Source organism: Diprion similis, chromosome 6 (genome assembly GCF_021155765.1).
Source record: "Diprion similis isolate iyDipSimi1 chromosome 6, iyDipSimi1.1, whole genome shotgun sequence".
Lineage (NCBI taxonomy): Eukaryota > Metazoa > Arthropoda > Insecta > Hymenoptera > Diprionidae > Diprion > Diprion similis.
The window spans coordinates 10,654,356-10,677,803 of NC_060110.1; the positions used below are offsets into that span (position 1 = coordinate 10,654,356).

The following is a 23,448-nucleotide window of genomic DNA, read 5'->3' on the forward strand; positions in this document are numbered from 1 at the left end:
ACGATGAATGTTTAGGAAAAACCGTTACTTCGCACATTTAGGATTGTCTAAAGTTTAACAGACTTGATTTTTGCAGCCACGTTATTTTTTTTCCCCGTCATCCGCTACGATTTGCATCTTTGACTTTAGCAATATTTTATTTTATGATCTATTTCTCTGTCATGGGGATTTCCAATTGGTCTTAACAAGATTCGATGATCTCATTGATCGATTCAGTTGATTTCAACGCACTCGACATGTATTATAATCTTGTATTTAATTTCCTCAAGAATTTTCTACGATGTCTATAAGCTTGAATTTCTCCTAGAAACATCGTATCGAGTTTAATTAAAGACTTGATTTCTCCGAGAGAATTACGAAGCGGTTAAAATAAACTCACAATTCACTCGTTCCGATCTTTAATTCAAACGATACTCTAGATTCCCGTTCAAATCTCGACAATTACGTAATTAATTAAAATCCGTCTGAAATCTCCTTCGGTCTGTGACAATAATAACAATTACAACCACGGATAAGTAAAAGTTTGTTAGTTTCTTAAGAGATCAGCAGCGATGATTGAGGCAAAGAGATCTTTCGATTATCTAATTTCTTTCAAAATACTCTATCGTTTCTCGCAATCCTATTAACGAACGGATACCGCAGACATAAGTTTCCTCTATGGGTATCCATTAACATTTAATTGCGATGCAGGAAACTCGCTGCGCGATAGATTTATAAATAAACTAGTTGTCAATATGACTGTAATTAAATACATTGGACAAGTGTTTGAACACGTTGCTATAGAGATTGATGCCCACAGAGCCGCTACATTCTGATTGCATTGATCGATTCTCTATACTTTCGTTTGCATAGTCGATTCGTCTCGAGCAAGGCTGTAGATGGAAAAGTATCTGCATTGTTGAAAATTTACTTATATCCGTACAATTCGTCACAGGTTCATGTCCAAAGAGTAGAAGTCCTTTTTCGGATTTCCTTCGACATATGTTTAAGCGGTTTTTTTACGTTAATAAAAAATTCGCAAGCCATTTCAACACCGCATATAGGTATGTAGATACAGGACAATTCCATACACAGACTTGCGAATAACAGACAATGTCTAGAGTATAAAGACACGGAAGTACAAAACACGACAACATAATCCCATTGTTGAAAGAGTATTTTCGAATTCCTCTCTTCTTTTTTACACCAATGGCTTTATATGACATGATTGATAATTGAGCATATCAATCTATCAATCATTCCTCCCACGGAATTGATTATATATTATATGTATAGTTGTACAATGCGTTTGTGTGTGTATAAACACAGATTGTTTACTGTATTTGTTATATGTTTGCGTCGCAACCTACGCGCGATTGCATGCCATAGTGAAAGGTGTACATAAATCCTACAGGTAACAAACAAAAAAAAAAATAAAAAGGAAAAAACCGGATTAATAATAAAGAATAAAAATGTCATTATGAATGAAGAGATAACAAAGAATTTTTATCAAACACGTTGTTACGAATATATCACAAGCATTCTCTATCCGAAAATGAGAGAGTTTTTTGTCTGTATATCGGTGTAGGCGGAATTAACCTGACTACGTGCGCCAATTCATTTTACTTTCGCAGAGTCGAATGGCACACACCCGCACGATAAAAACTAGTTGAGAAAAATAAGAGAAAAAATTAAGGAGAGAGAGAGGCGATCTAGTGTAGAGTATTGTTATATGCGCTATGGATATGGCTTTTAGTCTTGATTTCACAAGTAAACAAACAAAAATTACCTATCAAAGTGAAACTATAAAGCTAGTGACTTGTAGATATTCAGAAGAAAAATCATGCGGATATCACTGGACAAAAACCTATGACACGGTTGGTTTTGTTTTGTGTTTTTTCTAAACTGAGCTTGAAATCCCATGTCTGTATGAAGATTTTAATTACGGTTTTGACGAAACTAATTTGTTTATCTTGTAATTACGAACTCCACACGTGAAAAGTGAAGAATTCATATTTATAATTCAGTGGAGGCTTTGTCTTTCAATGTATTATACAACACTGTTTTTCATTAAATCATAAGAAATAACGAGAGTTCAAGAAAGAGTTGAACGATCATATTATAAATTAACATATATGACCAGTGATCGTATAGTAGCAATGAAATGAAATGATGAATACAATCGTGGTGATACTCTTAGACCATTAGAGTCCTCATCAACTATGATTTTATTGGTATAACAAGTTCAATTACAGATACATATAATCAATTATTGATCATCATCATGCATTATTCAACGGATCAGAACGAGCAGTCTCGAGCTGTCAAATTGCTATAATCCTAGTTTTCTGAGTCTAGAAATCAACTGTTCGGAACAGGATGAAACAAAATCCTAAAAAATAATGGTCTTCCGAAAAATAGATTAAGGCGCGAACCGTACAGTAGCAAAATCTGTATGTAGTAATTTATCTGATTTTGACGAGACTGCTGATTTCCTTAGTGAAGAAGAACGATCTTCATATGTATAACCTAAAAAAACCATCTTTCTATCGCAGTTTTCGAAAGTTACTTACGGCATAGCTATTACAAAACACGAAGAGCAAAGTGGTAAACCTTGTGAGTTTATCTATATCTATGTTAAGGGATTTTCTGTACCCTATACACAATACTGTGTGTCACGTGTGCCTCTGTGTATCAAACCATGTGCAGAGGTGTATGTATTTGCGTGGATACGACGAGGTGGACTCCAGTGGTGTGCACACAATAGCTGGCTGTAGCCAATGTGTGTACCCAGTATAGACGCTGCTGCAATTTGTCGTGCAATTAAGTACAGATAGGGCGAGCAGCATCAACGATACATCATCATTGTCGATATATCCGTGCAGGTATTGTCCGGAGAAAAGGAGGAGTGAAATGATACTCGAGCTCCGCAGAACGGTCCCACGAACGGTCTATAATTTATATTTCAATTTCAGTTTCAATTCCAGAATAGGTACTTTCAATTACACTCGCCGAGTGATCGTTACTCTGAACTGCGCGCCTCAGCTTTCAGGGTCTACAGGAAGACCGGCTTGTAATTGTTGAATAATGCGGTATAGGAGGTTTTATGTTTTACGACGGGGAATTCATTCATAAACTATTCAGATGTCGAACTTGATACCTTCTAGATTTCATTCCCAATAGCTTATTCGATTGATCCTTAGCGAGAGTTCGAAGGTTTGCCCGGGGATCTGCATTGGAAACATTCGCTGAACCCAAAGGAGCAGAAGTGGCAAAGCTTGTATAGAAACTGTAATGTTTTGTAAACTTGTAATACACACATGGTTGATGTGTTCCTATTTTACATGGCAGTCCACTTCATACGTCTGCTACAGGTATTCCTGTAAGAATGCACGAGACAAGCGCGATCCTCTCAACCACACGTTGTGTGGGTGTATTTTAATTATCGATACACGTAGCGAAGCGATTCGAAACTGGTTTCCTTGGACAATGGAACAAACGGAAGGTCCCGTGTAGATATAGCTCCTGACAAACGTCTATGATTCGGTACGCACTCTGGGGTATCTATGTATAGACGATTCTTTTTTCAACAGTACATCTTGCAATCGAATACGTGTTACGCGCGGGTCATTCAATTATTTTCGCAGATAGAGTGTCATTTTTTATAACCGAAAAATTTAACGCCAAACGATAAGTATTCGCACAGTTTTCCATACGTCGCTTCCATGGGTAGATACGTTGTATAAAACAACGCATCTTGTAATCAACGAACCGATGAATCGTGAGGATTCTACCATCATCCGGATACTCAAAGAATATAAAAAGAATAATAATTAAAACGGGATGAAATTCATTTCATTATTTTGCACATGACCTGTTACAAATCAAGTTGGAAACCCTCTCGTAGAATAAAAATGTCCGAGTTTTTAGCACATGGTTTGAACCGTCTTTTTGTTCGGAACACCTTTCATATGGCGTATGATAAGTATATATACCTAATGTATACGGGCAAGATCGGAAGGTGACAGAGTACATGAGAGGAGCAACAGTACACGTATGTGTACACCATGTCCGTAATCACCTACGCGAAACTAATTTCACTTTTTTTCCTTCCGGAAAATATGAAGAAGCGAAGAAAATTGCTCGCATCGTGGTTCTTCTTATACTCGCATTTACCTTCTTATATTCTCGCGTGAATGTATCGACCTGGAACGCTGATGTTTCATGGATTGTACCTGCAGCGTTATATGATGCATGCTGCATGCATGCGTTACTGATACATTTACCTGCATGTGCACCGTATGAAGACGAATACATATCCTGCAAAAGAGGACGGAGGATATAAGACGAAACGATCGGAGGTAATAATCGTTCCTTAAAGTCTTGATGCACCATTTCCTACTCCTCTCCTCATCCTTATTCTTATTTGTCTTCATCCTTGTCTTCGTCTCTTTCTCCTCTACTATCCGTATCAGCTTGTGTGGTACAGCTTATGCAGCCAGTGCAAAGCATCATGGTTGTATTGTTTATAGCCACTGTACACTTCGTTGTCAGCGCACACGACTACCTTATACCTTAATGGATTTTATGCACGCATTCTCATTAGATTTTTTTAATAAATCAGTTCACTCAATTAACTTCACTCAGGATCGGTGATCATGATCAACCGTCGACATGACGGAGTTTCAATAATTATTTCAACACACCGTTTCTCTTCTGTTGCTGCAGCTTTCGATCGTATCAGTTCCAAGACAAGTACTCACAGGAATTGAAGCCTCTTTCATCGTTTTAATTGCAGCGTCGATTTTCAAATGTAGTACGAGATTTGACAAGAAGATCGTTCTTTCACTGCAAGGACTTTGACAATGACGCATCATTGTCTGCAGTTCGATTCGTGTGAAGAGGAAAATTATCGTTTTCATTTCTTTCGTGTGTATAATTTTTCAGAGTATTGAAAAAAATCGGAATGTCACTGTTTAAGAATCTTTTCTAGCTACGAAATTAGTGAATTTCTATTTCCTACTTCAAATCTCGTACGATCTAACCAATTCGTGAAAATAAAATACGAAAATACGAAACGTTGTAAATATAAAAGATTTCAAATCGTGTATAAATTTCATGGAAAAAACAAAAAGTAGTCAAGTAAGCAGTGACGTGTTACACGCGAATCATCAATACAAATTACATCCAACACCTTAACTCATACTTAATATCTAATTACAATAGTAATATACCTAAAAGTACCGCGTGTACCTTGTGCTCAGTGAATGTGCACATTCAGGAAGCATCGAGGTATACTTCAATACTCGTTTGAGGCGCGGTATTAGGTACTTGAGCGGAAGTATTTTTACATTGATGAATGGTTACGTGTGTTACGTGCTTACGTGCTTACGTGCTTACGTGCTACGTCCGCGCACCATACCTCTCGCGTACGCACGTTCGTAAACACGTACGTATACGTACGTACAGGTCCCGTAGCATATATCGACTCGTCCAACTCGTCCCAGAGTGTCAACGCACTCGCGAATCCGATGCTCAACGACACGTTATGCCCATCCATCTGTAGCCTTGTGCGTTATACCTGCAAATCCTTACGGACCCGGCACGCCACGCGGGTCATATTAATTGTCAAATCAAGTTTATGCGAATTATACACGTGCTCGTATCTTTCATGGAGTCGCAAGATCACTCGGGGTCTTTTGAAGGCCAGAATTATCGAAGATCGAATCACAAGTGGATCGTTAGCAAATGAGAAATATCATTGTGTTAATTGTCCTCGTGTAGTTTGGGGAATTTTTTTTTTTTTTTTTTTTTTTTTTTTTATGATACAATTAATTAACCCTAAAATGGTACACTGGAGTACGTTTGTACTCTAATTGTAAGGTGGTTTTAAATCTTCCGCCAAAGCAGCGATGGTTTGGAATTGAACCGGGAATCGGATCATAATTGACGCACTTTTCGAATTTTCAAAAATTTTCTAATGGTACCATCGTTTTCTTCATTGATATTAAAAAATCTAGGAAATAAAAAGAAAGATTTTCTTCACTATTTATAGGAATGATAATCGTGATCGAACGCAGGGAATATGTTTGTGTTCTAGTAATGTATAGTTAGTTGGCAAAAAGATAAGTCAACTATTTCAAGTTTAATACTGTCCGTGGTTTTTAATATCAGAATGTATTTTCGGAAAGTTTTTATTTTATTGAAACAGGTATGCATATCTACATTGATATACATTGGATGGCATTTTGATCGAAGTAAAGGCAATGCTGTAACGAAAATTGCATTTCTTCATCGCTGTGCAGAAATTTTTGCGTCTTTATTTGTTGAATAAAAAAGTAGGTACAGGCATGAATTTTAATGTCACGTTTTTCGTGTACTTAAAAATTCAGGAATTCACACTCCTGTGTTGTACATACATGGATAAAAATTGCGATCGAAAATTACGATCGATGAATTTCTGACGAAGGAAGACTCGACGTGGAGTAGGTATCTGCACGATTGCGAACCCCGAATGTGTGTCGATGACGAAACTCTGCTCGATTGTTATATACTACGAGCTGGATTAAATCAAGCGCGATCCGCGACGACGACGACGGCGTGAATCGAATCGCGAGTGGTATCGATGATGCAAGGATCTTCAGGAGTGAATTCTAAAACGTCTCGGTGTACTCGGTCGGAGATTTGCATCAGGGTTCGATTACCTTTGAACCAGCACTCGCTTCGCTAACTCGACGTCCGTCGGCTTGCTCCTTTCTTCGACGCTGCACACGTGGGATTTTACCCTGGCGCCTACTTTGGTTCCATTGTTACTTGCAACAGTAACGACCCGAGTCCCGTGAAATCCTTTTCCACGGACTTCCATTCAAAATTCATTTGCCCATTAGTTCTACCGTCATCTATTTTACGTAGTGGTTTCCAAGAAATTACACAACACATTTCTACAAATCCATCAGTTTTGTATAATCTTCGCAATAATTTCAACGAAAGGACCTTTAGACAAATTCCAGAAACACCATAAACGTGTATAAATATTCAGTGGGGTCTTCGAAATCAAAGTTCTGTGCTTTTAAACACCTACTGAAAAAAAATCGCAAAAATCCAAATGAAGCGAAACTATTTCCGAACGATTACTTCGTGGGGAGTACGAGGGTGCATCAGGGGAAGTCTGGAGTAGTTATAGTATCGCAGACGTAGCTTAGACGAAAAACTAGACGATGCACGAGGGGGTTGGTAAGCCTGAATTACAGCCGAGTATTACCAGCGCCTCAGAGGCAATCGGAGTGGAGGGTGCAGTAAAATGGGGACGACGCTCTCTTGACGGTCGATACTTGAATCTGGACCCTTGTTTTAGCCTCGAGCCGAATCATCGCAGCAGGATGAAGCGCGCAAGAGATAGCAAATTAGGGAATTCACGAGGGTGAAGTGACATTGCATCGCAACAATGCATTGAACTGTTTCATCCGGAGTGGATAAAGTCTCATGAAAAAAATTATGATGTTCGTAAACCGGAAATGTTATTACGTCAAGCTGGGAAGGTGAACATAAGGTTGAATGTTGAAAGAAAAAAAATGAAAAAAAAAAGAAAAAAGTAACGCGCAATGTTCGATACGTGGTATTACAGAGAAGCCTTCTGCTGTTCGTCAACCTGCGAGGTATTGTCAGGGCTGCATGGAACCCCTTCGCCAATTTTCCTGTCATGCAATTTGTAACCGCTGTTTAGGTGATTCAGTTTCCGCAACGTTGCAGCGGACGGAATGTCACGCAACTTTCGTCGCGAGTAACTCGCTGTTAACCGTAATTACTGACAATTAAATTTCCTTGTTCCTAATTGTCGTCACCGCATGTGACACCGGCTCAACCACGTCTGCTGCTCTGCTCTCTAACCGTGGCGAAATAATGGCCTGGATTAAAACACGCAAAAAGTCACTTTTAATCGGGAAATATTATTTCACCAGAAATTCGCTCTGTTGGCAAAGAAAAACGCTGTTACTTGTTCACCATCGGTGAAAAAGTTTTCCAAATTGCAAACGGAAAATGTATTTTCTTTTTGCAATGCAGACGCATCAGTTCCGCCAAGTGTCTTTTGTTTTTCTCGATATTGTACGGACCAAATATCAAATCTGACAAACCTTGGAGGTAAAACAAAGAAATTAGGCCCACCCTGTATAGTGCATGTACGTATGTCCGTATCACGAATAACGTTGTAGTAGAAAAAAAAATCGGTATACCCGATGACAATAGCGGACCATTAGTCACGAGATCTGGTGTTCTCATCTTGACGTTTGAGCGTATAAGGAGTTATCCGCTTGTAGATCTTCGACTGTCCGACTACTCACTTGCGAGTAATCAACAGCGAATGATCTTACTGCTGGCAGGCAATGGCGACGCCTGCATGCACCCGCAATGTTTAGCCTGTTTATTGCGGCGTGCGATCGCCTACGTTTCGTTAATTTTTATCGAATTACATATGCAGTCGAAAGTGACACGCCTAATCAAAATCTACGATCCTGAATATGTATTCGTTCTTCTCGCGGTCGGATGAATAATATTTGCAACAAAAATACCTGACGGCGATACGACGGGTAACTTATTTTTATCGTGTCGTTCAGAGTCACTCCGGGATAAATACAGTGCCTTCGCCCTTTTCCCACGATAAGTGTCTCAATCAAGGGCGTTCCTTTGTCAATCAAATTCAAAAATGTTCTATATAAATTGTTGATAAACATAGTTTCGTAGAATGAAAGTTTTACTATTCAGTTGAAAAAATTCGCAATGAAAATTGAAATTTCAGTAACAGTTAGACATGTTGGAATCGCTGTATTACTGCAGGGTTCATGTGATCCACTTTATAAGTACATATTACCTGGTATGAAATATCATTTCTACCATATTACATGTATCTTCAAGTTATTTTATGAATATTAAATTGTTTTGTTTTGGCGATGTGGGTGCATGTCTTTAAATTAACGCTTTAAGTACAGCCGCGGTAATTGCACTATCATTTCGTGCGATACCTTGACGTTTCAAAGGAGCGATATGGGGTGAGTGGAAGAGGCAGTCAAAATAAAGCAATGATCGGTACCCTAGAGACGTTGGAAACGGAGATTAAAATCAGTCTGTCGTAGTTGAGATAGAAATCAAGCGTTGGTGGAGCTGCTTTGGATCGTTTAGTCTGTGTGCGAGCGCACACTTTTAAATAAGTCTATAAGGTATATGGGCGTCGTTCTCGGATTCTGATCCGAGTGACAGGTGCGCGTGGGCTTCTTTGCCAATGATATATTCACGAGATAATCCATGCATTCCCAACGCTCGCCTCTCGCCAATGCATTCCGTCTTTTCGTATTACGTATGTACAATGTACATGATACATACGTTAGCTGGTATAGCTAAGTATGTGTATTATGGGGTAGGAATATAGGTAGAATGTAGGATACGCAACGCCCAAGCATTTGTATTGCCGCTGCTCTCCCACAGCTCTTGCAAAAATCGGTTGCGATCAAAGACGATTGTCTTTTAATATGACCGGTAATATAATTACATGTTGTAGCTTCGCTAATTTTTATGTGTCAAAAAATTGTCTGGGAATTTATACGATTGGATTCCATTCTTTCACTCATGTATATTGTATATTTACCTCCTACGCTGAAAAGCTTTGAGGTTTTGAAAATTAAAACACGATAGCAAATTTATTGAAGACTGTATGAAGGAGTCGTTTTATTCGTGAATAACTATTTCAAAATATTGGACAAAAAACCCTGAATTAAATTGAAATAAGGTATTAATAATCTGAAATTAAGACACGAACATAAATTAAGGAGCTTTGAAATCTTTGATAGTAAGTTTTGAGTCAATACTAAACAACGGTGTTCTTTTGAACTGCATAAACCACTTTTCCGATCATTCGCAGAGTTTTAAAAGCATTGAAAGTTTTTGATATTCCTTCACCGTACGTGATCAAAAGTAGAACGTAACTTGAAAATGCAATTTTTGAAGAAGAAAAGCAGTGAAAAAAGGAAAATGACCTGCTATTGTCAAATTTAACACGGTCAACATTTACGCTTGATATTTGATTATTTTATATAAGGATAAACTGCGTATTTCCATAATGCAACACAGCTGATATCGTTTTTAATCATACCTCAGGGCATTTGATCCGATCAGAAAGTTTGAAGCTGCGTAAATAAGATATCGACAAATGAAAGTGTTCCTTTTGTATTTATAAGTGAAACGGAGACGCCAGGTGTATATTAATTATTGCAAGCTGGGTTCGAGTTGATTGGAATACCTAAATGTAATTCGGATAGCGTTACAGGCAGCGGTATTGATAATAATCGGTTTCTGGTTTGCGTAGGTACTGCTCACTGGTCGCTGGTTGTGCGTTCGAACGTCCCCGTAGGCGCTGAGAACCTTCTTAACTCATAACTAACAATTAAACGATCGTAAATTAGTCGAGCCACTCCATGAACGTCAAGTGTTAACCACAAGCCATCAACCTGCCTTGTTGATTTTCAGTTGAGTTACAACTTTTAGCCACTTGGCATGCCGGGTAAAATTTTGAGAGGCTGTAGTAGGGCTCTCTCATAAAAATATGAATGCGAAAACCCGACGTCCCGACTCGTCACAAAATTTCTTACGAAGTAACGCGAATCGAAGCGTAACGCAACGGCAAGTAATCGTCGTTGTAAACCAACACCAACGAGATCAGAGGTCAGTTGGAAAAAATAGGGGAGATGAGGTTAGGGTAGGAGCTCTGGATGGCGTGTCGCGGGTCGCGAAGCGTATTGCATGTTTTGCGGTATAAAAAACGAACGTGTATTACTGCAAGTACACCAGAGGACACGGGGTATACGTGTAGCTCGTGTGTACAGAATCGCACGCGAAGCTTCATTCGTGGCGGATGGTGGCTCCCGATGAGTCATGAGAGTATGGATTACCAAGGCAACATTACGTAAACTACTATACGTAAAGCCTGCCCAGAGACGAACAGACAACCGCGACGGTTTCTGCTTCGAAGCCCTTCAAAAGCCGTTTTAGCCGCCGACGCTTCGCGGACTTAACGTCGCATGTAACACGTCGAGTTTTGCTTCTGTTATTATTTTACCAGGGAAGTCTTACAATTTGTTATATACAATATACATATCCACCAAATATTCGAAGAATGCAAATACAACGCCTAAACCTTACTGTCATTCGATCAAAATGCTACTTTAGAGGTCAAAAACTGTTTCCGCAAATCATTTCGTGGGTGGGGATCAAAATTTGGAAGGAACAATGTTTCGAATGATCGTTACATCGAAATTAAAATCATGATACTGATTAGTAGTCATTCCGATCAGTGACACTTTTGAAAATCAAGATTTCGTCATTTTATTTTCGTATGTTTGAAATTTCGATGCATCCGTCATTCGAAATGTTGACCCTTTCAAGTCTTTTGCTATCCAATTTCACATCATTCAACGTAAGATTCAGAAAAGTTATGCAATTTATAAAACAGGAAAAATAAAGATTTCAGGTTCATGAACCTGCACTGCTGCTGCAGCTAACGGGATAAAAATTGAAGTATCGAGCGCCGAATTACTCGCAATACAGTTTCCTTCGCTTCTTCTTTATCGTCAGTCGGTACTTTACTTGAAAAAAATACTTTTGTTCCAATTTTTACTAAAATTTTATAAAGTTTCTTTTTAACAGGCATCAGAAACTGCTTAGCTATCGCGAAGACGTTTGTTTTTCTCATCACCGCGTAGTTTTCGCCGCTTCGTATTTCTCAGCTGCATCGAATGAAAATTGAAAGAAAAGGAAAGAGAGACACGGCCAGGTTTGATCGATTTTTGTCAATCAGTCAGCGGTTAGTTCGAGTTTCAATAACTGTATACTTATAACGATATTTGTGGGCGTTGTAGAGCGCCGTAAGCGCGGCTGACGATAGGCAGAAGGAACCATATGGGCAAAGAACTTTTGTCCCAAGTTACATCAGGCGTACGGGGACGTACGTAGCAGCAGCCAGCCACGTGGGGTGTGTGTGTGTAACGAGGCGTTTGGCCAGAGGCCATTTAATAATCTCCTGCGCGGTTAATAATTAACGCAATTAAAGGTGTCCGAAACGTCATTCACGCTCATTCGTTCTCGGACAGGTCTGACCCAGTCGGCATTGCTGTAACGAGGTATTCCGACCACGGTGACCTCGTCGAGTATATCGCGTTGTTACGAAAAAAATGTTAATCCGACCAGAGGCTGGACCCGGGTGTTGAATCATACCGCGAATGTAGGTATTGTATAATAAGAGGTATTACCCAGTCGGTCAAAAGTCAACGTCAGCTTTTTGTCATTCGATACTATACATATATACTCGAGCTTGTCCTCGCTCCTCGTTCGAAGAAGCTTTCTAATGTCGCGTGCACGAGGTAGAAATCTAGCCCTCAGGTACGTATATACGGCTGCACCTTGCGTCTAGGTACCTACTCCGGATAACAGTACTGTACCTAGACCTTGTCTCCACGAACCGTGTACAACCATTTACGTCTACCGTGTGTTTTCATAATTTATTCCCGAGAGTTATTTATCCCATTGCGCTCGGTGAGGCTGCGGTATTTTCTTATCTTAACCACCGCGCACCGTCCGGAACGAGATGAGTTTACTCAGGTATTTCGAGAGCTCGACTTTGCCGAAAACGATTCAAAATATTTCCTACTTTTCGAGTGACAGTCTTACTTTTTTAGGGGAAAACGAATCGAGCCAGTGACACGGAACTGAAGAGTAATTGAAGATTTTAAGTAGTCAAATATTGGAACGCGATACGAGGTGCTTTCGGTAAAAAAAGAATAACTGTATGGAATAACTGCGTTCTTCAAATTAATACATATGCTAGTGAAAAAACTTACTCTGTATTTTTCTTTGAAATTCTTTTTCCAATACCCCTAATCAGTTTCGAAGATGACATTATACACACGACGATCTTCGAGTCGTTGGCATTCAGAGGTTATTGGCGGAGTTAAACGATAGAGGCAAAGTGGGTCAGATAATAATAACAGTATCATAACGGGCAATGATAAGGACTAGGAAGAAACGCGCTCGAATTACAATGTGAAAAATTATAGACGCCTTGCAATGTCGAAAATTGCGGGCTCAATTCCGCGCTGACCCGTTTATTATCTCTAGTAATTGGCGCATGCTGATGTATCTAGAGTAATCCGTTCAACTGTAACTAACGATCTTGGCATTTAGCGATTCGCAATGTAAGCACGGTGCCATTGCCATTTATCTGGGAGACGGTTTCGTGATCACCCGCGACGTTACACCAAACCAACCGCATTCAAATTGTCCCGTAGATCAAGGCTATAGAAAAAAAAAACACATAAATAAATTGAAACTCGCTGGAGAAAAAATTTTTGTGAGAATGTAATTTATGTAAGCAATATTATAATCGAGTTCTTAGCGATAAGATTTATTAATATGGTGACGATTCGCTGCATAACGATTCGGACCACGTGTATAAAATAACGGCTACACTTGGCACGTTGTGGTGATAAAAATTGCAAATCGGTTAAAGGAGAAAAAAAAAAACAAAAGAAAAAGAAAAACAATATTGCATGTACAATCATCGCGATACTCGCGTCAGAAGCAAATGATATAATAATACTTTTTCAAAGGTGTAAAATATTGATTGTACTTTTTTCAACGGCTCATTATTGAATCCGCGGCGTGATAACCGGTCTAGCATCTTTAAACGGCTTGCGGCGTTTCGCGAAACGATCGTTTAATCTCGGAAGACTTGTATTTTAATATCGTCTTCGTAGAATCGTCTGGAAAAACTTTCGCTGAAATGAGTTTCGCGATTAACCGTCTGTAATTGTAAGGTTCTGTCGTCGGACGTCGACCCGTGAAACGTGATGATAAATTGTCGTAAGTTACAGAAAAAAGAAAACAACAAAAAACAACAACTCATTTCTTGTTCCCCGCAAGTTATTTGCATATCTATAATAATCGGTATCTACTCCTCGATATTCTTAACTATGCAATTTAGTGAATTGCCCTTGGACTCGGTCAATTCTCTATGCAGCATGGAAACTGGTATACCTAGGCTGAAAAATCGGGAGAAAGAGAGAGAGGAAGAGAGGGAGAGAGATAGCTAGTAGGACAATTAGAGGGAGCTTCCTTCCTGGGCCCTTTTTAAAGCCTCTCCCTTCTGCATCCGAACCTCCTCGTCGTCGCCTCGAGCGCTGCGCTAGCCGGGTTTACTTTCGAGGTCCATAATAGACCCGAATGAAGACTGCCTATTATTACTCTTCTTTCGTTCGCGTGCAGGCAATATAGAACGTTCGGAGGAGCGCAATCCGGGTAAGAAGAGAAGCTGGAGAGAAAGAGATGGAATGAGATATACGTGGATAGACAGAGACGGCGAAGAAACGGTCCCCGAGAGGTCACAGAGAGCGTTACGTTTGGCTCCGAGTCTACCGACTACGGTTTGAGTACGTAGCCGGAGTCGGAGTCGGAGTTGGAGTTGGAGTATGGAATGGAACGGAACGAAACGAAAGGATGAAGTCAAGTCAACTCTAGTCAGTCGGCGCGCAACTATCCACAGAGTCAAACCCACCCGATGTGCGTCTCTCCTCTCCTCTTTTCTCTCTTCATCTCTTCATCTCTTCATCTCTTCCTCCCTTTTTCTCTATCTCTCCTTCGCTCCGTCGCACACAGCAACACCGTTCCCTCCTCCACCACCCTTCTTAATTCATCTCGCGTCCGTCAGTTTCATCCCCGACGTTATCCGCAGTCGTCGTGTTCTACGAAAAGTGTTGTTCAGTGCCTCGTCAAGTTCCAAGTCTACCGTTTAACATTCGATCGAAGGATACGGATAAAGCGAGTGAATTGGATGCCTGTTGTTGTGTAGGATATAGAGGATTACAAAGTCTTTCTTGAACCGTTGTTAGTGTTCTCATTGTCAGCTGTTCTTCGGCGTGGTTTTAAATGCTTAATTGAGGCTGATTGCTTTCTTTAAATTGCAGCTGAAGTGTTTTCTTTAATTTCAATCGTTATTGGGACACTCTTTGAGTCAAGATAAAAAGAGAGAGAGAGAGAGAGAGACAATGCGATATTTATCGTGTACATATACCAGACCGTAGAGGTGAATGGAGTGCCGGATAAATGTTGTTTCATAACTAGGTACTGCGCTGTATAACGATTACACTTATTCTTGATTCGAGTGTGCATTGAGATTAGTAAGGCCAAGTTTAAATCACACGCGATAAAACGGTACACAGAGTACGATTGTTGTGAACGTTGTTAAGAATAATGAGCAATCGTAAATTGGATATGAGTACTTATACGAAACTCGTGTGATTATCAGCTATCATTATTAGTATCCTCATTATCAATTTTAGTTACTTCAGAGAAAGTGATTTGTTTGTTTTTCATAGGCCTAATTATCCCATTGAATTGTGTAAAATATATAGGAACGAATTTGTTATCTGAGTTTATAAATTGATCGAATAATTTGAATATCATTCTTTCTCCGAATTTGATTCTATCTTTCGTGACCAAAATTACTAGCTCCTGAAATTAGACAGATCTTACTGTTCCCAAAGCTCACGGATTTTTTTTTCCTTATACTGCAACGGCGCAAACCAATGAATTGAAGAAGAAAAAAAATTTGATCTTGATCCGTGCACAACGTCATTGAAAACATATCGATATAAGAAATTCTTTTCAGACAGTCAATAAAGTGCTTCTTATCTCTGAGAAACGGTAAACTCTTTTCATAGCGCAGCTTGTAGATCAAATGTTAAATTTTGGAATGAGGATAATAGAGTGGATTAAAAATCCAAAAATTAAAATCCGTAGAACATTATTTTTAAACGAATTACAAGTCTATAAACAATAGCGGAATTGAGGAAAACCTTCTCTGCATCCTTTCAGCAAAAATGGTATGACTTTTGCTTATTCAGCCAGTTCTTTTCGGAGGCATAACTGAAGTGAGATACAAACCGAGAGAGTGTCACATACTATACGTCGAAGTGCTTAAGCGGACCCTGGTGAAATAGATAAAAGATAGCGATGCGGCTCGTCGTCGACGTATACTATCTCTCGTTGTCTCCAGCGTGAGTCCAGCGTTACACACCTTCTGACACGATTTTATTTTATCGCGAAAAGGAAGACGCAGAGCTGCTGAAAGACGGGAAAAACTCTCGGCTCTGCATCGCGCATCTGCTTATTGTTGGCGTAGTGCAGCCCGTCGCTTCGTAACGATCACATGGTCCTTAACGTCTCGGCAATGATTCAAGTCTGCAATCATTCTGTAAGTTTTTGCAACACTTTTTCTTTTTCACTGTCCATTTCCTCTTTCTGTACCATCGTATTCTTTTCACTTTCCCTCTCGCTTCCCTCGTCAATTTTTTTCTCTGATTGTCTTATCCGTTCTTCAAATCCCGAGCGACTAAACTCTCGTAATATTCGATTTAAGTTCACACGAGGAAAATCCCAGTCAATGGGACAGGCTGATCTGCTGTCGAATGTTTGGCAATAATCTAACGCTCGAGATGAAGCAAAGAGGTTCGAGGAAATCCTGTGAGGCTGATTCGAATAGGAGGATCACTCCTTGAAGCTTGGATCGAGTAAAGTAGCTCGTTCTTCCGGCCAAACTCATTTTTTAGTATCTTTTAAGAAGAAATCGTCTGATGGCGCTTTTTCAGACAATTTTTCGCTACGACTTTCCATGCTGAGTATTTGGATATAGCTGACAATGGGAATTAGATAAAAGTAAACTAATTAATCACTAATCTTGACTAAACACTGTGAACTGTATTAAAGAGGTAAATTCCTTTCGGATTTAACGGTTATAATGCAGCTTGAACCACTGCAGTATTTGCTCGCGGGGTAAAATTTTTGTCGAAAGTAGCTGTTGCAGTCGTTTGATCCTTGAGACTGCAAACTATGGGTCGCTATACGGTAAATAGTAATTAGAACCGGTACTCGGAAATGGATTAATTAAATCAGCTTAACCAAATCATTTGACACGCTTGGCTGATTAATTCCTGCGCACCACCATAAACCGTCTCTTTCATTCTGGATCGCTGCCGCTCATATTTATACGTTCTTGTAGTATATTAATTATCAGTATCTGAGCATGTTCGAATCATTGAAAACTCTCTTAATAAATAAATTATATGTGAATGGTATGTAAACGAAGCTGCAACATTAATTCTGTACGGTGAGTAGCTGTCATGGTATCAATGGCTGAATGTCAGAATTTAAATGGGCGAACATCTTCATCGGTTAATTCTTTCCCATCTATTTCAATAAGTTGACGCTTTGATTGGAGGGGTTAAGAAGTAAAATTTCAATGCAATAAATCAAATGAAAAGCAATGCTCGCAACATAGAAGAAAATTCACTGGGAATTGTGGTTCAAATTGTAAACAATTTGTGTTTGCTTAATACAGCAGATGCAAAATAATGATTACTAAACCATTCCTCCGTTACCTCGCACAAGCTACTCGCTTATAGGCGCCAAACCCAAACGGATATGGTGCGTTTGAAAGTTATTAATATTAATATTGATGTGCAATCATTTATTTTAACGCACAAATCAATACTGTGCATACAAATTCTCAAAGGTAATAAAATGTGGCTGAATATTTTCAAGTGTATAGAATTTCATATTGATTCAAAATCGACAGCATGACTGAAAATATACTCATGAGCGTTATATCGTGGAATTTGAGAGCATCTGTGTCTTACTCCTCGTTAGTCTTTTTTCTTAATTTATTCTTCTCCAGACTGCAGTAGGTTGCATAAACTGTGACTTGGAAATCGTCGACTCAAGAATACCCATGTTGGGTCTGTTCTCACAGTATCAAAGTGCGTGTAATCGTTTTATTATTCCTACGAACGAGCACGTGACATGTACCACAAGTATACTACATCCGCGTAAAACCCTTACCGTTATGCACGTAAATACTACACAGGCATTAGGAGCTGTCAGGGCTCGCAGACTATCCAATTGCATATGTCTTCTGTTAGCCATATCCTTTCCCGATTCAATTGGCCAGGGTGATAATTCCAATGGGTGGGGACAGACTGACAAATAAAGGAATAACCAGGAAATCGTGCTTATCCTTAGGAAAAACACAATTCCTACAATCGGTCGTTGTCAATTTCCTCCGTCATACAAATTGTATCATTTGAGTTGACGATGGGATAATTAATTAAATGTAATTGTTGGATTTGTGTTGCACATATTCTACGAATTTTATCGCGGAAAAGATTGTGTAAGAAGTTCGTTTTCATCGGCAAACTTACGCCTTGTGATTCCACGATCAAGGCCGTTCGTCTAATCATAGATCAGCTACTGGATCGACAAATTAATCTTAAGCTACGATTTAGCGCTGGGGATCTTCAAGTATAAAATGGTGTATACAAATATATCAGTCCAACCACAGGGTGATGCAGCAATCTACAGGGGAGACGAATGAAGACTAAAACAATGTTCACGGGACTAAAATTAATGCTCACTTCCGGCAGCTGTTTAAAATTCTGCCTCTCGTCCTTTTCGTTACACCCCCTTCCTCTTACACAAACACACACAAACATACACACACAATACACGTGCTTGGGTTCCCTCTTACTCATACTTCGCGTACGTGTCTGTGGATCGTATGAGAGAATCAGAGCCATGAGGCCTCCTCGGATAGGTCTTTCCATTACCTATAGGTATACCATATTCCACGGGCAACCGCAGTCGACGGCGACGAGGTTGTAAGAAAAAGAAATATAATGATTCTCTGGGTACAGAAATACTCCGCTAGTATTCGAGGTTCGAAATATATTTAGAGAAACGCCTCATGGACGGGTGCAATGGTGCTGTGTCCGCCTCTTGTCCTTTGGCCTGCAGGAAACATCCATGATGGCTGTACTATTTTCATTCGCATCTGTCTAAACGATCATCTACGATTCGTTACCGTGGTTTACTGCGCTAAGTGTTTTACAGTAAGACTTTTAATAACACGCCACATTTGGATTTGGATGCTTCCCAAAATTCTTTACAATGGCTATCAGTCAAGTACCTACAATAAAGAAAAAACGACATTCTTTTCTGCTGCGGAGAACCTGATCGTACAGCGTGATTTTCTTCATTCACGCGTGTAATATTGCCATCGAGTTTCTTTCTTCCGATTCGCAAAATAGATCAAAAGTGACAAAATAGAATAGAAACGATTGAGTTTGAGACTTGAGACAATTGTCGTGTTTGCATAACGAGGAATAATAATTTCTCGGCCTTTTGTCGCAACATAGTTCAATTTTGCAGTTGTACCTACTGTGCGTATAATACAAATCGAGCGCGTGAATATGCATCAGGAAAATTAATTCAGATCAACCCACACATCGCATAGACACGCGTGTGACGTCACAGGCGAGAATAAAATTCGTATTGAGGTACTGTGTATATATATATTGTATATGTATATCTTGCACGCGCGTCGTATGTATGTCGCGCCGCGTCTTTGCTGCCCACTTTCATTCAGAAAAATCTGCAATCCGATACGTATATGTAACGTTCGCTAAGTAGGCAAGCCAGCGAACACCTTGCAACAATATTACATGTATTATACCATACAGGTATACGTCTATGGAACACTGAATTAGTTGCTACCTACTCACTCGCTCGTATATTGCATTATACTTGAAGGCACTTTGAGGCAATCGGAGTATCAAAATATTATTCTTATCTCTCTTCATTTTTTTTGTTGTTTTTTTCTTTATTCTTTGTGCCTCGATCTCCTGCATTCTGGACCGCTGATCGAATCTTCCCTTTTATAAAAAGATCTCGATAAAGCGTGGAGAGGGAGCGCGTGTCTCGTTGGTGGTTATGCAAAATTATGGTTAGAGTGGACGAATGTTGATGTAAAATATCGAGGACGCGGTTTTTCACGCGAACAATATCTGTGTTTTTCGATAACTTGTAACTGGATTGAAGACAAATTGTTCCTACCGTTTTGAAATTCATTTTCAATTATCTTGAATAACTGTGTTTGATCTCTAAAGTTTCACTGCAGCAAATAATATAAAAAACATTATTCTTGGTTGCTGAACTCATGATAATCTCAGTCGGACATGTTTCAAAGATTTTTTATACCAACAATGAACCGTAAAGTAAAATAACGTTGTAGACATATTTTATGAGACTGCAGAATACTCGTGAAGTTGTAATACAATTGTTTCAGAGTTCCGGTTTCTCTTGAAACATTGGCCACTTTCTGGCCGCATGAAAATCATTTTCACTCGATTCCTTGGAACGTAATGCAGATATTATTATCCTCTAATTCCACGCAAAAGTATTTCCACGTCGTTGCCTCGAGCTCTCTGGTGCTAATGCGTATGGGTATATCGGTTCGACAGATCTCCACGTTGGTCCTTAGTTCTATACGATCAATTTGTCGATTGACAGCCCACGATGCCCGAGGGTTGCCAACTGTAAACGACGTTTATTAACAAACACACGTGCACAAGATCTGTATGATGCAGGGGGTGAGAGGCTGGGTAATGAGAAAATGATCAGTGACATTGGATATCGCGATTTTGAGCAATGAAAATAAACGAAGCAAATGTTTAAAAAATAAAAACTTACTAATATCGAAATACAGCACCAGTTAGTTTTACTTATCACCTAGATTTGTATGTTTCCAGTCAAAAATGGTACTTCATAGGATCAATTATTGTAGGTTCCCGGATCAAACTATACGATCGAACGAATTGGACAGAAATTAGGGTATGGTAGGGTACATGCCTAGGCATGGTGTCCAGTGATTCTGGAAAAGTCTTGAAAACTACCCTTGAATTTTTTTTGTGTCCAGGAAATATTCCATTTTTAATGTCCTTGAATAACCTAAAATGTCTTTGAATTTGTCACGGATTTTTTACTGGACACCATGATAGGATACATGATCAACTGATCCTGAGTTTCCCTAGAGTTTTCTACAATTGAGGTTAACTATCAGGGTGAATTCAGGTCGTAAGAAACAAACTCAATTTCGAAAAGACACTGTAAACGTAAGAAGTGAAAAACTTCGTAATACATTTGAAAACCCAATTAAACAAATTGAATGGAATTTTAAAAAGTTTAACATGTCAACTGAGCTTTCTTTTTTTCTGCAACTCAAGTCTCAGTCTGATTTCAAATAATCCACGCGAGTTCGGAGAATGAATTATAACACCAATAAAGAGATCAGCCCCGTCTCTCACCGTCTGTATTCCTTCTTCCTGCTCGAAGCAGGTATGTATCTGCAACACACGGGCAACGCCCGACTTGAGTTGACCTCGTGATAGACGTACTAGTCGACAACCTAGACGCAATACACTCTGTCGTCAGACCGGCGGCGCACCTGCCGAGCTGCTCACGATCAGCAAACTACTACGACATGATCGACTATAAGGCGCGAAGTGCGCGTGCACCATGCATGCGGTAGTTTATGGTTGGATGGAGAGACCAGGTCCACCATCACGTGCATACTGACCTGATGCAGCGATGACGATGATAATAACCATGATAATAATGATAACGCTCCAAGCATTGCTGGGCTGGTTGGTGTCGAGACGACGAGGTCCAGGATCGTGAATTAACATCAAAGTTATCGAAACACCCGCCGGAAAAAGCTTCTCGTGCAAATCGTTGTAGAGTTATGTTTTGAACAGAGATCAGGAATGATTTTTTACGCCATATAGGGTTGATAGGGTAGACGTTTCTAGTATGTAATCGGTATTTGGGGAAAATCCATCAATTTTCATTTCAACTCGATTCATGTCACAAGATAGTGATCGGTGTGTTGAAAGTGGGACTGTAACCTGTACGGACGTTTGTAAGACTAGAAGCTCCCGCGTGGGAACAGTAAATTAATTGTTTGCCATCTGCAAACATTTCCGTCTCACTTTAGTCATGCCAGTTGATTTGCTAGTCCACAGTTTGAGATGCAGGAATAGGATTTATGATAGTTCGAGACTGTGTAGAGATATTTGTATTCGACCGATTGAGTATTATTGAGGTTGAACGAAATTAATCTTCATTAAACATTATCTTCCAGACGTCAGTTCTCGAGTGCTGCACCCTGCGGCGCTGCATACTTCTTACACGTCTACCGTTTGCACTATTGGAATTTTACATTTCATTTTTTTCTCTATATACGACAACGTTGTGTCTATGCACGGAAAAAATCATGATCATGTTTTATCACACTCGAGCTAAATAATATCGTTTGCAAAACACTTTTTCACAGCTGTACACTTTTGCTGCATCACACAGTTCTGACGTATTATATCATGTTTTTCAATCAAGTGCCCGTCCGTCGCATGAATAATCGCCGACGATTGATAATCTGGTAATTTTATCAAAGAAATAAAAAAAAAAAACAAACAAAACAAATCTCTCCCAAGTGCGGCAAATCCAGTTTTGTCGCCTCGAGTGTCGTAAAACACATGCGCGTGTAAAACCTGACGCGATTTGCGCCAAAGAGACGGATATTCACAAATATTGAACGAAAAATTTGTTCCATCGTTTCGCCCTATCATATCACGTGTTGAATTGATTTACCGTTGATCGTCTTCCTCCACGTGCGTTCGAGTACATAATAAATTACATCAAATAGTTATTGTATATTAATAAGTCACTTTCTAATAAGGTCTGGGTTGTATCGAGCCTTGCTGACGTCACCGGCAGGTACACATCACGCTGTATACAGGCTGGTTCGACCGTTTTGTAACTTGTATTACACTGCGTGTCACACGATTATTGTCGAACAAGAGAAGCGAAAGAAAGGAATAGAAAAAAGAAAAAAAGAAAACAAATTTATCGAATTTCTTCTACTTTTGGCAAAGAAATTGACGGAATATTATACTTTGCTATTTTGCTCAGCTGTATTGCACAAATATATCGTTGCCAGGATTCGCAGATTACACCGCAGAAACCTCGAGGGCACAATTGAACCGCGGCCATCGCAAGTCTGCATCTGCACACACCTTGCCATGATCAGTTTTTCGCACGCGGTGGAATGCGATCTTTGGAACAATGGGAATTGGAACGACTTTAAAATGCCAGAAATTCTTGGCTTTACACCGCCTTTCTTCCTCGGAAAGTTCGTTAAGGATAAAATTCGTGTATGTGTGTACGATTCAGCTGTTACAAAGTGTGTGTAAGTAAGTTTGTGTCTGTGTTCAAGTCTCAACTTGGGTGACGCTTGTGTCACACTATTTTTGGTTCTTATGTTGGACGTGACTAGCATCGAGTCCAGTTACGCCCACAGATTTTTGCCTTTTTGGAATATAATTTTCTTCCATCGCGAAAGTAGTGTGCGATCGTCGCAGTTTGTTTTTGCACAACTTTTGAGGTAACTAGGAAACTTGGAGTAGCGAGGAAAGTTCGCTTTTCGTCCATATCCGAAAAGTTCGGTTTTTTGTCGAAGGATTTAATATTCAATGTCAAGTTATC

At 39.6% G+C, this 23,448-nt stretch overlaps 1 protein-coding gene across 4 annotated transcripts in view; it reads left to right on the top strand.

Moving 5' to 3' along the window:
• The window catches only part of LOC124406722, a 94,407-nt gene that overhangs the window by 2,417 nt on the left and 68,542 nt on the right, over window positions 1-23,448 (top strand). For 2 of the 4 annotated variants that reach the window (XM_046882267.1, XM_046882269.1), the window contains exon 1: window positions 15,841-16,270. The exons of 1 other annotated variant lie outside the window; for it this stretch is intronic. In XM_046882267.1, coding sequence (XP_046738223.1) covers window positions 16,226-16,270 — 45 coding nt within the window. In that variant the 5' untranslated portion in view covers window positions 15,841-16,225. Of the gene's footprint in view, window positions 1-15,833; window positions 16,271-23,448 lie in introns of those variants that run through there. One more of the 4 variants, XM_046882272.1, reaches the window with a different exon arrangement.